At 41.0% G+C, this 13,143-nt stretch overlaps 1 protein-coding gene across 4 annotated transcripts in view; it reads left to right on the top strand.

Moving 5' to 3' along the window:
• Positions 1 to 8,915, top strand: part of ECT2 (epithelial cell transforming 2) — a 29,973-nt gene extending 21,058 nt beyond the window's left edge. For 3 of the 4 annotated variants that reach the window (XM_075098466.1, XM_075098465.1, XM_075098464.1), the window contains 3 exons: positions 1,594 to 1,701; positions 2,827 to 2,973; positions 7,343 to 8,915. In XM_075098466.1, coding sequence (XP_074954567.1) covers positions 1,594 to 1,701; positions 2,827 to 2,973; positions 7,343 to 7,432 — 345 coding nt within the window. In that variant the 3' untranslated portion in view covers positions 7,433 to 8,915. Of the gene's footprint in view, positions 1 to 1,593; positions 1,702 to 2,826; positions 2,974 to 5,633; positions 5,957 to 7,342 lie in introns of all 4 variants that reach the window. The other variant, XM_075098463.1, reaches the window with a different exon arrangement.
• Positions 8,916 to 13,143: the final 4,228 nt, after the last annotated feature.

Below are 13,143 nucleotides of genomic sequence, written 5' to 3'. Positions count from 1 at the left end.
CATTTTGGTTTAACTCTGTTAGGTTGAATTCTTTGTCTACACCGTATCTACGTGGGCACCGTAATGTAAGAGACACGAAGCATCTTCCTCCTATAGACAGGAGCCTACAACCGTAAACCAAGGAAATAAAGGAGGCACTGGCCTCCTCACATTTTCAGAAGTTCAGTGTGTGGGCTTTCCACACCTAGAAAACTACTAATTTGAAGAGTAGGTCCTCTCCAATTAGGGCAAGAGACTTCCAGCTAATGTTTTAATTATGTAAGAGTGTATGCCTATCAGTCATCCAAATTTGAGAATACGTGCAGTACATAGAGCTGAAACAGCTCGGGTTTAAGCTAGAAATGTTTTGTTCTGCGTTGTACTCTTACTGTACCATATTTAGTTGTCTGATTTTTGAAAACATCCTTGTTTCAGGAGAGGTAGTTAAGGGATCAAAATAGCATCTTAGTTTTATTTGTTTGGCTTGTCACCTAGGGACTTATGAAAAAGAAACTTGGCTTTGTGCTTTTCCTTCCTTTTTAGGTACTGAGTAGGAAAAGTAATGATTCAGAAGTGTTAATTTACTTTAATCTGCCTGTCATCCTATCTTCAGTCTCTTGTGTTACATGTAACATGAAGGGATGGAAAAATGTTGGCGTTTTTAAAGAGAAATTAAATCTTTGTGTAATAAAGGTATCATTCCCTCTTGCCCCAGGATGTTCAGAATCAAATGCTGACAAATTGTAACCTGCTATGCTGAATCCCGTTAGTTACAATTTCTGTAACCACTGCTTTGTACCAACTATAATACTTCCTTTCTTGCTGATTTGAATGTCAAATTGAGCTTCAGTTTAAGCACACTTCCCCTTTTCCCTGGTTTTCAGGAACTCTGAAGCATTATGTGAGAATGAGATAGCGTTGACCTTGCCACATGGTGGCAGTAAAGGCTTTACCTACTCTTTGTTAGGCTCTTTGGGCAGCCCTACAGCTTGCCAGCTGGTGTCCTTATGACTTTTTTCAAAACTTTTAGGTAAACTGTCTTTTTCTCAAAATAAAAACCCAAAGCAACAACAACAAAAAACCCCCAGCAACTTCCCGCTCCCACGTGTGCCCCGCTGCCCCAGGTTTTTAAGTAGTTAGCCAGAGGTTGCTTTGCACATGCTAAAGTTTAAGAACGAGGCATGAAAAAACCCCAGTTGCTATTCTGAAACATCTGTTGGGTTTAAGCTGAAAGTCTTAACGTTTGACAGCTAGACCCATCGAGATCTCACTTCAGAAGAGTGCTAGATGTGTCAGTGAAAGAAAGGGGTGTATGTGTTGTGAAGCTCCCCAGGTATACTTCAGAATTACTGCCTTTGCTTTGGCCAACCCTGAACTTGGAACTGAATCAAACAAACCAAATGGAAAACTACTGATGGAGTGGTTTCATAAGCTGATTGCACCAGCAGTTAATCTCATGAAATGGCATGAAAGCAAATAGCTGCTTAACTGTATATTAGAAGTTAACTATGGAGGAATTTGGTAATTAAAACCTCTAAATGTGACCTAATGAAATGGAGAATGATGATTTGACAAGTGCTGATGTTTGACCATTAAGACTATTTTTGTCTGTAGGAAAATCTCATTTATACTGCTGATCCTGAATCAGTTGAAGTAAATACTAAGGATATGGACAGTACTTTAAGCAGAGCCTCCAGGGCAATAAAGAAAACGTCAAAAAAGGTAAGATACTTCAAAGATAATGCTTTATAGTAAATCCCATTTTAGCCAGGGAATCACGCTAGTATTCCTGTTTCAGGTGATTTATAGTACTTAGAGTAGTGACAGGAAAAACTTAATCTGAACTAAAACCCTTAAGTATATGCTCCTTAAAGACGGAAGGTGGGGTGCATTTGAGCTTTTGACTGAGTAGTTTTGGAGTATCTACGCATAGTTTTAAGTACTATGGTCATAGATATTATGTAGTCATTTTTGAGTCTGTTATGGAACTTAATTTAATATTTTGCATCTTATAAATATATTACAAAAGCCTCCAACTCTCAGCCGTAACTATTTTCAGCGTATTGAATGGGGATTTAAAGCTGCATGCAAGTATCTAAATTCAAGTACCTTCAAAAGTAGAATGGGTGTGGAGTATGTGTGTCCTGGTGATAAAACAGACTTTGGAATAGGAAGTAAGCGCTGAATGCTGGTGTCTGCCTGTATGCGCTTTCATTTGCGTATGGATGAGCTGCTCTCAGCTAATGGCCTGAGGAACTGTGCCCTGTTCTGCTAAGAGGACCTAGCTGGGAGGCAGGAGGAAGGCTGCCTGTCTGCTCTGTGTGCTGGGTTTGGTTCTGCTCAAGTTTGTGGTGGTGAGAAGGAGTGACAGAGGACAATGCAGCGAGAAGGAATTGTTCCTCGTTCTCGGCGCCCTTGCAGCAGGCTTACTATGTTCACAATGATAATACTGTTTCTTAGACAAAACTGTGAGGCTGCTGTAGTTTGGAAGCAGCTGAAGACTAACCTGAGAGGAACTTAAAGAAGGGGGGGCCTGACTTTGCAGAACCCAAGGGATGTGGGGAAGTAGAGTTGGCTAGACCTTACTTTGACTTCTCTCTGAGTCTCTGCCCTCTTCCCCCACCATGCCATTGTCATATTTGGACAGAGTGAGAGAGCAGGGATGATGGGGAGCCTTAAAAGTTGGATCAGCTTGTGGGCGTGTGGGTGTTTGGCTAGTTTTGATACAGTCAAATTAACTTTTGATACATGGCCTACACATGTTCAAAATTTGAATGGTAGCCTATATTGTAGTAATTATTACAGCCTGATTTTTGTCAGTGTATAACTGCTTGTCAAACTCCTCAGGTTACAAGAGCATTTTCTTTCTCAAAAACACCAAAGAGAGCTCTTCGAAGGGCTTTAATGTCACATAGTGCAACAGAAGGAAGAAGTCCCAGTTCAGCTAATGAGAGTTATATAGGCAGCCGACTGACTAGTACGTCGTCATTAGCGGTAAGTGATTTGGCTGTGCAGGCCAAATAAGTAACCTTTTCAAGATCACAGTTATTTTAATGTCTAGTACTGATCTTACTTTAACAATTTCAAGATCCACAGTGGAAAAAACTTATTTTTAACTACATTGATAGATGTGTTATTTTCTGAGCAACAGTTGTTTAATGAGACAGCTTGCTTGCCGAAAATTCAGAAAAATCTGCTCTGTGTGCTAGAAACTGGGAGTTACCCTGTACAATTAAGTTGTGTGTGTGTGGAACCCTCTCTTTTGCCAAAGATTGAATATGTGTCCTCTTCTGAGAGAGCGAGAAACTTCTAACACGGTCTTATGTTGATTCATGCTTTTGATTTTGGACAATATATACGAATGTGGTGTACAACCCTGAATAGTGTGGTGAGAGTATCAATGAAAGTAGTGAGATGATACACATCCTGTGAGGTAAACTGAGAAGGAAGGGTAGAGAAATACAGGTGCTGCAGCCTGAAAGTTTTTTTAAAAGGGAAGGAATTATACATGTTTAAGAACTTGGTAAAATAATATGTTGTTCTACATACTGCAACTCTTTTGCTATGCCTGTCACAAAAGCAGGTATGTGGATATGGCCGACGACACCAAATTGTCACAAATACAACCTTGTGCATCCTGCCCACTATACCAAATGGTCGGGAATATCATTGGTTACATAGCTTTAGTCAGCAATTTAAGACTATTAATATTTTTGAGATAGATCACAGTGTTAGGTTGTACAATTCTTAACAGCATCAGCCAATTTAAAACAGCAATGTGATGGAATTTTTTACAATCAACAGCGACTTAGTTAAACATTTGAGAATGACATGGTTCGCTCTATTACTTAGAAGTAGCGAACAAAGGAAAACTGAGGTATACTTAAGTTACAATGATTCACAGAGGGATTGTGGATGCAGGGGATAAGGAGGTTCAGAATAGACCCCTTTGCTTTCTAAACTTCTTTCAGAGAGAAGTGCGGCTAGGTCTAATTGTAGTCTCAAACTTGGTCAATGGCCTATAAGAATAGGGATGAGATATATATAAATATATAGCTGACTTGCACGCACACACACCAAGGTTAACATGTGAATAAAATTTCCCTTTCCGTGTGTTTCACAAATTACTCACTTGTATGTGCTGGCATTCCTCAGCCTATGGCCGGCAAACCTCACGAAATCAGTCCTTTTTGTCCTCACAAAATCCACCCTGAGATGTGTCCCAGCCCGGGGGCAGATACAGGGTCACACCGCCCGCCGCGGTCCTGGAGAGTTCAAAGGGTCTCCCTCTTGGATCGCTGGTTATAGGGTCGGGATGGTTGGCTTTGGTTACTATTTTACATTCTGGCCACAATTCTGGTGCACAAGTCAGGGAGCAGATGGCCCAGGCGTGGACAGAGATCGCCTGGCACCCGAGTCGTTATGACCAAGATAACAGCAAGATGGGTCTTATCCCGAGATCTCAGGGTGGTCCTGATGTGCCATTCAGGGAGCAGATGGCCCAGGCGTGGACAGAGATCGCCTGGCGCCCGAGTCGTTATGACCAAGATAACAACACAATAGGGCTCATGCTGGGATCCCAGAGTGGCCTGGGGGGCTGCACCACCACACTGTCTACCTGTTGCGGCTCTTTTTTGCCACGTTAGGTCAAACTCAATTTCCTGGTGCAGTCTCGGAAAAATTCCTCCAAATCTGGGTTGGCAGTGTTTCCATCATCTTCACTTTTATTCTAGTATTTCAGTAAATCTGTGTGCTGAATAAGCATCTACTTTAAAGACTGTAGTTTGTAGGATCGAATGCCAAGAATGGGATTTTTTGTGTATCCTGCCTGTATGCAAGTACCTTAATATAGAGCTAATTCAGTGTGTTTGAGTGCCCATTAAATTGTACAACATAAAGGTATTGCCCTGCTCTCCCACATGAGAGAGGCATGAGAAAATATGAATTAATAAAGGAGGAAGTATCACAGTGGACGCCCTTGCTTTGGAGGCAATAATAAAAAAGTCTACAGGGGGCTGGGGTATGGTCACACTGGGATATCTTTCTTCTTTCAACTATGATTGCTCCAACGATTGTTCTCAAATTCCAATATCCTGTCTTCATTTTGATCCAGCACTGTATCTCATTTCTCATGAAAATGCAAGTCATGTACTTTTCTCTCTGTGCATGTCTACCCCATACAAAAATATTTTTTTCCACAAAACGATAGGAACTTATAGTAGTAAAAACTACTTTCGTATTTCAAAATCTTCCAAGAGTTCTTGAACCTCTGAGGCAGTAAGCTGCAGCTTGGCAGCAGAGCATATGTTGTGGGTTTGTTTTTGTTTTTTTTTAACCAATCCCACACACCCCTGACCTTGTATAAAACCTTTTTGGTTGAATTGCAAGGTTGAGGGGAAAAGGGCAGTTTGGATTCCAACCCCTCGAGTGCACTTCTTGAGGAGGGAACTAAAGCTGCAGGAAACCTGTCCTGAGTCTGTTGGAGAGTCAAAGCATTATTCAGACATTATTTTATTGAAATAAAACCCTGTCCTGTGTTTATGTGGGTTTTTTTTTTTGGTGTAGAAAAGCTATATTGTAAAAATATCAACAAAGCTTGGATGCTCGGGCTCTTTCTTGTTTGGACTAACTCTCAAACCCCTTCCTAATTGTAGATTGCTCGTTCACCTTCTGCGTGCAGCCTAAATGGATCTGTCAAATGTGGTGTTAATGTTCATCGCTCCAACTCTGATTGGAGCGCTCAAAATTCCAGGCCTCGACCAGTGCTGTGTCCTGGCTCTCCAATTATTCATCTTTCAAATGCTGTAGAAGAAAAAACTTCTTCCAACTTGGAAAGCTTAAATGGTCATGCCTTGGACAGACTGTGTCCTATCCCTATTATTACTGCCACTTGTGGTGATGCTGGAGATGATAAGCAGCGTGGTGCCGAAAAATTCTGTTCTTCAAATCCTGATTGTTAATGCCCATCTTGCATAATGTGAGCAAAAAAGTCTTGATTCTTCTAAACTAAGATGGCAGGGAACAACTATATAAAACACTAGAATACACAAAGTGTATTAAACGGTGTTAATTTTCTGGATGGAAGCTTTTCTTTGAGTTGCTCTAATGCACAGGGTTGGAGTCAACACTCACATGTGGTCTAGTCCTATTTCTAGTTCTGGGTGCAAAGTTAATTCTTTCACAAATGCTTTTAACTGTATTTTTTCTGAGTTTTTTTCTTAATTCATTTCTAAACAATTGTTGTTTCAGTTCAGTTGTCCAAGTGGCAGTGCAGCTCACGGGCCAGAGTTCTGAGGACTTTAATAACTTGGTTGCAGGGAAGTCTTGAGCAGCTAATTTTACCTGTGGTTTTAAGTTTATGTTCCCCTATCTGTAAATGGAGAAAATATCCTGTATAAAATCCTTTAGATTCTAAATTAGAGCTGCTATATAAAGAGGAGTTCAGGATCTCATTTTCAAACATTGTCTATGACTGCAAATGGAACACATGTCACAAACAGTCATTAGACCTCAAAGTGAAGAGGTATATCCTTACCTGCTCAAAATTTCCCTATTTAAAAGATTCTTGAAGGGTATAGGTGCAGCAAGCTGCCTCACGACCATGACCTGTTTATATGCTGAAAAGCTCGGCGGTGCTGTAAAGAGCAACAGAAGATGGCTTGTGAAAGTGTCTTGAAGTCTAATGTAAAAAGAGTGTAAAATCTCAGCTGTATCAGAGGTTAACTTTTAGTGCTACATATTGATGTGTAGGTTTTGCTGTCATTTTAAGTCCCAGAAGCAGCCTATGCTCCTAGTGCCAGAAAAGTCATCTTTTTGCCTAGTTTGTGCCTATCCAGGCGCAGCTAAAGCAAGCTTTGACAAATTATTGTCATGTCTCTTGCCTTCTGTAGCCAAGAAGGCTTGTGTTCAGCATCTAAATTGATGCTCGTAGCTGCTAAGAATACAGAAAGTTGTAGGATCTGAGGGGAGCTCCATTTCTAGAAGATTATGATAATGTGTCTTGCCTTCAGCTCGGAGGGAGATTATTATTGCAAAAAGTGTGACGCAAGACATACGCTAGTAGTTGGTTAAGAGCTACTCTTCAAAAACTTGTTCTTGCATCCTGAATCTCTCAAGGCTGGTAACAAGGAAAATATTTCTTCTGCATTTTTAAAAATATATGCGTTCTTCTCGTCTGGTGCCGTTTAACTTTGCTGTTCGAAATCTAGAAATGCCGAATCATTAATTCCAAAGCTGCCAATGTCGAATATCTTCTGTGCCATTACATTCCTTAACAGTAGGTATCAGGGTTGAGAAAGGATTACTGCACTGTTGACATTGGCTAATCAATAGTCAAATAACTTTTTTCTTTCTTCCCCAACAGGGTGTTCCTTCTCCTTCCTTGGTCAGCCTTCCCTCAATCTTTGAAAAAAGAAGTCATACATTAAGTCGATCAACAACCCACTTGATATGAAGCAGGTTTAAAATACAAAGCTGTATTGTAGTGTGACTGGCAAGCAGCTGGCTGTTCAAACGACCTGCTACTGACATTAATGGTACCTTAGTCATTAGCACTTAGCAATGATTAGCAAAATGTTAGATAACACTAAGTAAATCACCAGGGGTTTTTAGTTGTATCGAAGCAGATCAGGTAATCAGTGGAAGAAGTAACTTGGTCTTCATTTAAGACACAGTATTCCCTTGCACCAATTTATTTTCTCACCAACATAATAGAAGTGTTTTCTTGTGTGGAAATTGTCCCTGCTAGGCAATAAACTAGTTTGTCAGATTTTAAAATGAAGATGAAGTTTGCAGAACTTACCACTAGTTTGGATGACTCTTACGCTTGCCTAACTTCATCAGTTGGCAGAGCACTCTAGTGTTTGAATTGTTGATTTCTTAAATGGAGATGCATTATGAAGTACCTGACCTTTCAAGGATGACAGTACAGCTGCTTATCCCAATACTTTATAAATGTAGTTGTTTATAAAGAAATAGAATTGAGTTTCTGTGATTATGGTCTTCTGCAGCCTCACTGCAATACGGTAGTGTGTTATGTGGCCTTACATGAACAGTATTTTAAAGGCTGTGACTTAGCTTTGACCATCAGAAATGATCAGTTGAATCCTTTGAAGTTTTTTGAAGTGTAAGTCTGAGGAAAACAATTACAATCCCTTTTAGCAGGGCTGTTAAACAAACCAAACCCCCAAACCCCGCACCTTCCACGCACTTGGTTAACGAATCGTTCTTTAATGCATGGGATTGTTGGTGTGACATTGTAATTTGAGGGCCCGCTTCTGGTGTGTCAGACTTCCGGTGTAGTACTCCTAAGGCTTTTACCTGGCTTCCTCATGTATTTATTTGTGTCTTCCTTCAAAACTGTAAGTTCTCTTCTTTCATCTCCTCTGAACAGTTAGTATGATGCAGTGCTATCTCAGGAACTATCTAAATATGTATATTTTTGCATTTCGTTAACGGTTTAACTGTCTGTCTGTATTAGCAGGAGTTCTCAACTTCTGGTTTCTTTTTAACCACCCGAGTCTTGTCTTATGTCTATATGTAATTAGTGATGCTTCTGAATGTGTCAGACTTAACTGGCTTTTATATCTCTTTTTGCCAATCCAAGCAATGTAAATAAACTGTTTAAAATAACACTGCTTATGGCTTTGCTAAATAAGCTTTTATGAGAGTCTGCTTTGTCTTTTCACATAACAAGCGCTGTGTTGGGCTCCAGCCTGCAGCTGTACTCTGACTAGCTATATAGCTATTCCTAATAAAGTATACAACGTGGTAGGCCTGAATCTGCCAGAACCAAACTTTTTTCCTTAATATATTCACCATTCACCCCCTTTCCCTGGATGCATGTATCCATGGGGTTTTTTGTCCTTATCCCTTAAAAAATATGCACTGACACTTAAATAATAAACTTTTCAATAAATACTACGCTAAAAAATCAACCATGTTTTTTGTTTGTTTCTTGTTATTTTTTTGAAGGGTGTCTTCAACCTGGTACACTCCAGGCAAAGTTGTGATAATACCAGCCTGTCATTATTCCTCTGGTCATCTTTAATTTCCAAATTATTTGTATTAGGTTCTCCATCAAGTTCACTTGCACTCGAAACCAATTGAACCTCCTCTAGTGCTTACTGTAGTGCCTGGTATCGTCATTACCAGTGCTGCACGCTTCTTGTGTTGCTAAATGCATGGAAAAATGATTGTTCAGAGTGCTGAGTCCCACCGCTCTTCAGTTACTGCGCATAACTTTCTAATGGAGGAACCAGTTCTGCTCAGTCTTGTGAACTCTTGAAGAAGGAGGAAGACTATCCCTTCCTCCAGTGTGACTTTACCCCCTCCTGCAATCTGGCTGCATTATTATTTTAACCTATTATGTCAAGTTTCAGGATGAGTCAGCCCCATTTTGATTAAAAAATAAAGGTCTACTGTTAAAAAAAGGAAGTCTTGTGTTAGGGCTAAGAGAAAAAGGGCAGCTCCGTCTCCCTGTAATTAGATGAGATGATTTAAATCAGACAACGGATTTGTTACTTGACTATCCCCTAATGTGATGTACTCTAACAGCAGTTAATTGCAGACGTGCTTGGTCCCAAACTGGTGAGAGGACGCACCGCAACTGTGTATCTGAGGATTGCACTGAAGCCCTGACCGGCTTATTGGATATTGACCGTCAGGACAAGAAGTTTTTCAGTGAGATAGAGAGAAGTGAAAACAGTGAGATTTTTTGGGTTAAAATAGCAAGCGGATAGGTAATAATTAACACTAATGTGCTGATTTGACAACTTGTTCTTAACCTAATTACCTAGAGCAGTGTAACAAGTCTTTTGGATACTGGAGAAAAAAAGTAGGAATCGTCTGACCTAGTTTTAGCAAGGCGCTGCCTTGCCTGACAGTATTGTACGTTTGCTCACAGAGGGGAAGCTACTAGTGAGCGAGTGCAGAGCTGGCTCATCTCTACCTGTTGGACAGTAAATCTTATTAGGATCCACTGTGGTGGTATCGAGTGGGGCTGCCCGGGCCTCTGCTCAGTATTTCTATTGACCGAGTGGATAATGCAGTGGGAGAGTGTGCTTATTAGTTTTACAGCTGTCACACAGCAGCAAGAAACTTGAGTACGTGACAGAACAGGATCAGAGGTGGAAGGGAGCTTTCGAAGTTCGAGAGGTGCTCCAGAGAAACAGAAACAAGCAAAAATAAGACATTTTTACACAAGAGGTTTGCCCCCACCATCTCCATTTCCAATACTATGTGCACGTGTAGCATTGGAACAAGTACATCGTTTGGGGGGGTATTTTTGTTGGTGTTCTTTTAAGCTTTAGGTGAGACTAGCTCTCAAACCCAGAATTTTAAACAGTAATACTTTTACCATCTAGCTGCAATGGAATGTGCCTTGTTGAGTACCAGCAGTCACCTGGTTTTGTACAATACCTAGCTTCAGTTGTGATACAGGCAATTCAGATCTCCTGAATAATCTTTTAAACTTCAGTTCACAGAGTTTAGTTGAATGAAGTATAATTTCTTAAGTCTTTATGCTGAGATTTCTCTATCAGTAAAACTACAGGATCTGTTCTGTAGCTCCTTAAGGGACAAACTTTGGGATAAAAAGGACATTTCTTTCCAACCTCGCTCTCGTTCACTTACCGCTGCGCTGAAGAGTTAGCCAGCACACATTCAGCGTACAGAATTGTTTTAATTCAGAAAGGCTGGAACTCTCTGAAGAGGAGGTCAAAAGATGATCTTTGTTTAAAACACAACTGCCTCTTGTAGGCTGTACAAAATCACACAGGTCAATGAGCTGGTGTTCCTCGCTACAGAAATCCTTACTCTTAACCATCGTTCTAAATTGGTGCCTCTTAAAATTGAAGAATGGCTACCAAAGGAAAGGGTCTTCTGCTGGGTGGGTGTTAGGTGGGGACGGCTCGCTGTTCTGATCCAAACTTTCAAGGAGAACGCAGTTCCTAGCAGCAGGCTTGCTCGCTTCCCTCACTAGTACGTGGAAGTTCAGGGCAGTACCGCTCTGAGACATAAATTCCTTCAAGTAGGTGCACTGCGAGAACGTTATGTGCTGTCATACCAACCTATCTTTGCTACTGGTTGACATACAGAATAGTGCTCAGAAGTTTATACTATAAACGGTGTTTAAGAAGCCTGTATAGCTATCGGGTGTAGTTTGGAGGGAGTACTAAGACTAAAGCTTGTACTGAGGCAGGGTGATGTATAAGGAAGCAATAGCTTGTTTGTTTGCTTAAAAAAAGTAGAAAAAACTCCACCGAGGTATTAAAGAAGCCGGCATCTGGCCAAGAGACTGGAGAAAGCCTGGGACACAGGCTGGAGATGAACTCTTCTCCTTTTGTTCATATCTGAATCACGTGAACTTCCTCACGTAGCTTAGTCTGGGCCTGAGTGGTCCAGCCATTCACAAACCTACACCTAGAATTCATAAACATCCACTCATGGCAAGCTATTAAAGCATTTATGGACTAAGATGATTAATCTTTTATAGGTTTTTGTTCAAAGAGAAAAGGTGGAGAGATTACAGCTGCTTGAGAGCACCTGTGTGTGAATCTGTTGTAGATTCAACAGGGCGGCTTGACCTGTATTTTGCAGAAAAATAGTTGCTGTTTCAAAAATAGGAGCTGAAAACTCCACTGCGAGATGGATGTTTACAACCTCTGAAAGCCAGCCATCAGAGACAAAACAGGGGCTAGCTAGAATGTACTTTAAAAACACAAAAGCTGTTGAGAGCTTAAAATGTTGGCTGAGTGCTCTGTGCGCTGACATCGGAAGGGCGAAGGCAAAGCGGTGCCGCGTTCTTTGCCTTGGGACGGGTTTTAAGTGCCGAGCCAGAAACCTGTTCTCTCCCATCAGTAACAAAAGCTAAAATGGAAATGAGAACACCATGAAAACAAACTAATTAAACATCTAGTGAAATAGATGTAACGCTGTCAGACGTTAGGCAAACAAGAGTCATTTTCAGATTAAGAACATTACCACTATTTAGGGCTGAATTTTCAGCTGGCGCAGAGCAGTCTGTCAGCCTCTATACAAATGCAGCCATGCATTTGTATGCCTAATTTAGGCAGTTAGAAGTGCAATTACCACCCTACCTGCAAATAGTAATTAGTTTAAGCTGTCTTGGTGCCTTTGTCAGGTGATCCATACACAGGCAGCGACTTTAAGTAGAGCCTGACTGTAGCGGGAGCTACCCTCTGCTGTTGAAGCAAGTTATTACATGTATAAATACATATATGAAGTAGTAAAAAAAAAAAATACTTACAAAGAGATGTGAAGCATCTTTTTGTTTTTATCCTCCATAGGGAGACGCAGTAGAGGTACTTTATATTAGTGAAATTAAGCAATTACAGGTCTGATATTTATATTAATGTTGGTAGAAGGAGAACCCTCATACCCCTCGTCGCCCCTCTCCCCCCAGCACCTTGATCTCTTGGAGGGCTGGGGAAGAAGGAAGAAGGCTTTTGGCCTCGTGCTGGAGAGCCCAGCTTTGCTGCTCCTCTTACCAGGAGCACTGTAGAGCCCGTCCTGTTTTGGGGGAGGTGAAACCTTGCACCTACCGAAGCTCGGAAGCCGGCTGCGTTCTGGCCCTCAGCTCAGCTTTCCCTGGCACCTGTGAAGATCGGGCAAAGGATGACTTTTTGCACTTCTCTTCCACCGCCTCTCCATCCAGAGATCGAGGAAATCGCAACAGCCTGGTAAGCACGCTGTCAATTTATTAATGGATCCTTTAAAATGGGATTGACTGGAATATAAATTGTATTTCCTGTGCTCTTGGAGATTGTGTTTCGCGTACGGGTAAGACGATAATGTTCATTTGTCAGTGTTTGGAGGTACTGACTACCCCTCATAAATATTCAACTTCTGGCTTTACCCAAACAGTCAGTAATTCACTGGCTATGTTGGATTGTAAGTTCCTACACGCTTTCTGCTGCTCTGTGATGGCAAAGATGGTATTTCAGTAGTTTCTCCAATGTTTCAGCCTGGAGGGAATGTAAATATAAGCATAAATGATTTTGAAAATGTGCCTTTTTTCTGTGTTTCAGTGGCTCATGCATTAGACTTGGTATGGCTGACAAATCAGCACTGATTGCTAATTAAAAGGCGGAATATATTAGGGAGTTTCACACTTCCATTTCTTCCTCAGATTGAAACCCCAAC

This window comes from Phalacrocorax aristotelis, chromosome 7 (assembly GCF_949628215.1).
Source record: "Phalacrocorax aristotelis chromosome 7, bGulAri2.1, whole genome shotgun sequence".
Classification (NCBI taxonomy): domain Eukaryota; kingdom Metazoa; phylum Chordata; class Aves; order Suliformes; family Phalacrocoracidae; genus Phalacrocorax; species Phalacrocorax aristotelis.
This window is presented reverse-complemented; position numbering and strand designations above follow the sequence as displayed.